Source organism: Juglans regia, chromosome 6 (genome assembly GCF_001411555.2).
Source record: "Juglans regia cultivar Chandler chromosome 6, Walnut 2.0, whole genome shotgun sequence".
Lineage (NCBI taxonomy): Eukaryota > Viridiplantae > Streptophyta > Magnoliopsida > Fagales > Juglandaceae > Juglans > Juglans regia.
The window spans coordinates 7415580-7417818 of record NC_049906.1 but is presented as its reverse complement, the minus strand read 5'-3'; the positions used below and the strand labels follow the sequence as shown (position 1 = coordinate 7417818).

General features: G+C 43.0%; 1 protein-coding gene across 2 annotated transcripts; it reads right to left on the bottom strand.

The window, feature by feature from the left end:
* Positions 1-343: 343 nt before the first annotated feature.
* Positions 344-1345, bottom strand: LOC109022064 (F-box protein GID2-like). Of its 2 annotated transcripts, none has more exons than XM_019004863.2 (2): positions 1246-1345; positions 344-1155 (listed from the first exon to the last, which is right to left on the bottom strand). In XM_019004863.2, exon 2 carries the CDS (start codon positions 1110-1112, stop codon positions 573-575), a length of 540 nt encoding a protein of 179 aa, XP_018860408.1. In that variant the 5' UTR covers positions 1113-1155; positions 1246-1345; the 3' UTR covers positions 344-572. The 2 variants fall into 2 exon arrangements, with proteins under 2 accessions (XP_018860408.1, XP_035546456.1); XM_035690563.1 differs by having other exon boundaries at positions 1279-1294.
* Between the last annotated feature and the right edge of the window lie 894 nt (positions 1346-2239).

Here is a 2239-nt window from a genome sequence, read left to right as displayed (position 1 = left end):
TGCTTTCAATGCTCTGAGATTGGAGTACTGCCACCGGGATTGACAACAAGACAAGTTCGTGATGGAAGGAATTTTGTCCTTAACAGATTTAGCGTAATACGAACTCTATCTGTGTGTCTGTAGCGAACAAGGCAGTGAGAAATGTCAGACATTAAGGAACAGACATTTAATACAACTGGACCTTTTGGTCCTGTCCCTTTGTGGGCATTCATCGGAACACGCATCCTCATCCCCCACCACACCCTCCCATCTGCTTTTGCCCAGTTCTGCTTCTGAGGTTCTTCCTCCTTTTTCTTGGCTTCCAAACACGGAATTCTCAGAAACCCCATCAAAAAGAGGAAGAAAAAATAACAGGGTAATCCTAGTTATTACATTTTTATGCACGGATTTAACGATTCCATTTCCATTTATACACAGGCTTAAAAGACAACAAGGAAATTATGAAACGTAGCAAGCATACAGATCTAAAGAAATATATCCTCGTAAATCCAGACGATGGAAAGAAATCAAAATGCTGAGAATTAACCAAGAAAAGGGACAGTGAAATCGGAAATATTAATGGATAGTTGAAATCATCTGCCTCCATTCTTGAAATTCATCTTCTCGTAGTAGCGAATGGAGAGGAGTGACAGCGAGAGATTGACCTCATCTTTTCCCCAACGAGTTGGCGGCTTCGATCCTATCATCGACGGGAAAGAAGCCCAAGACGACGGTGAAGCCGATGAAGAGGAAGAAGACGAGCCGGCTGACGATTGGGGCTTGGAGAGAGGCCAGATGTAAAGGGAGTGGAGGCGACGGAATCCCCCGAGAGCGAGGACCACGGATCGGAGCTGCTGATTGGCGCAGCCGATGTTAGCCCAGTGCCTGGTGCAGATCAGCTCCCAGAGACGCTCGTCCTGCGCCGTCCGGTGCCAAAGCTTGCTCACACATGACGCCGCCCCCAGCGTCCTCGCGTCAACGTGATTAAACACCTCGTACAGCAGATTTTCATCCAGATTCAGAAACCCACTTCCAATTTCCCCTTCTTCTTCTTCTTCTTCTTCCTCAACTCTAATCTTCTTCATCTTCTTGTCTTCCCCAGCACTTTCCATAGCGGCGAGTGCACGCTTCATAGCTATCGCTTCGATTGTGTAGATTTGGGCTCTGGGGTCAGTACTGAAGAAGAAAAAGATAGATAAAAGCGAAGAATTAGAAGTAAAAAATGGTAAAGTAAAAAGGAGTTGGGGCCATGTGAAGTTTGTATACCGATGGAGGGTTGGGTGTAGGGGGAGTAGGCACCTGCTTGTGTTTTTGGTGGAGTTCGAAGACGACAAGACGATAAATCAATGCCCTTCGTTTCCTTCTCGAATTCCCATTTGGACCTTCCCTTTCTCGGCCCATGTATTTGTTTCGTTTTGTTTTGTTCTGCCGCCGTACGACTTTTCTTTTTCTTTTTCTTTTTTTCCTAAAGCTTGCGTTAAAACTGAAAGCATATCAGAGATGAGGCGGAGGATATATTAACACAACAAAAATTCCATTATTAAAAGTACAGTGCATAAAACAGATAAAATAAAAATGAGAGTATTGATATATACAGTTAAATTGGGTAACTCGTGCATTTTTAAGTTTGGAAGGATTTTTGGTCAGACTTTTTTTGAAAGATTCCGTTTTTTTCAATCTCATGATAGAGAGATTCGAGAAGAGATGAGAGAAATCAGATCTTTATTATACAGTAAGGATGAAAAATTATGAGATATTGTAACTAAGTATATTATAGTAAAATCTATCCCTCCCTAAATCTCCGGGGACGTAGATTTAGTATCGAATTACGTAAATCTGTACGTCCATATCTCATTATTTTTTCTGCATTTAAATACTACTCACCGCTTTAGACGTACATACAGATACCGTACAGCCGTACTAGATCACCGCCGAGGGCTCCATACCTCACTGATTGAGGCCCAACCCACCTTAGTGCGTCCGGGAATGAATCTTTTTCTCCTTCTGGGCTGCGTTGTTTTTGGGCATTAACAGTAGCGTCGTTGCGAGATCAAGATTATTTTTGCACTGGAAGCGGAAGAAGGACGATTTCTCGATGCACTAAATAATCTCCGAAGGAGCAGATGAAAGTTTTCCAAATAAGTATCTTCAGCTTTTCCACTTTTATTTTTAAGAAAAGTACTACTGCAGAAAAAGGGGCGAGTGAACCTTTCCTCGCACAGGCGATTACGAGTGAACCTTTCCTCGCACAGGCGATTAC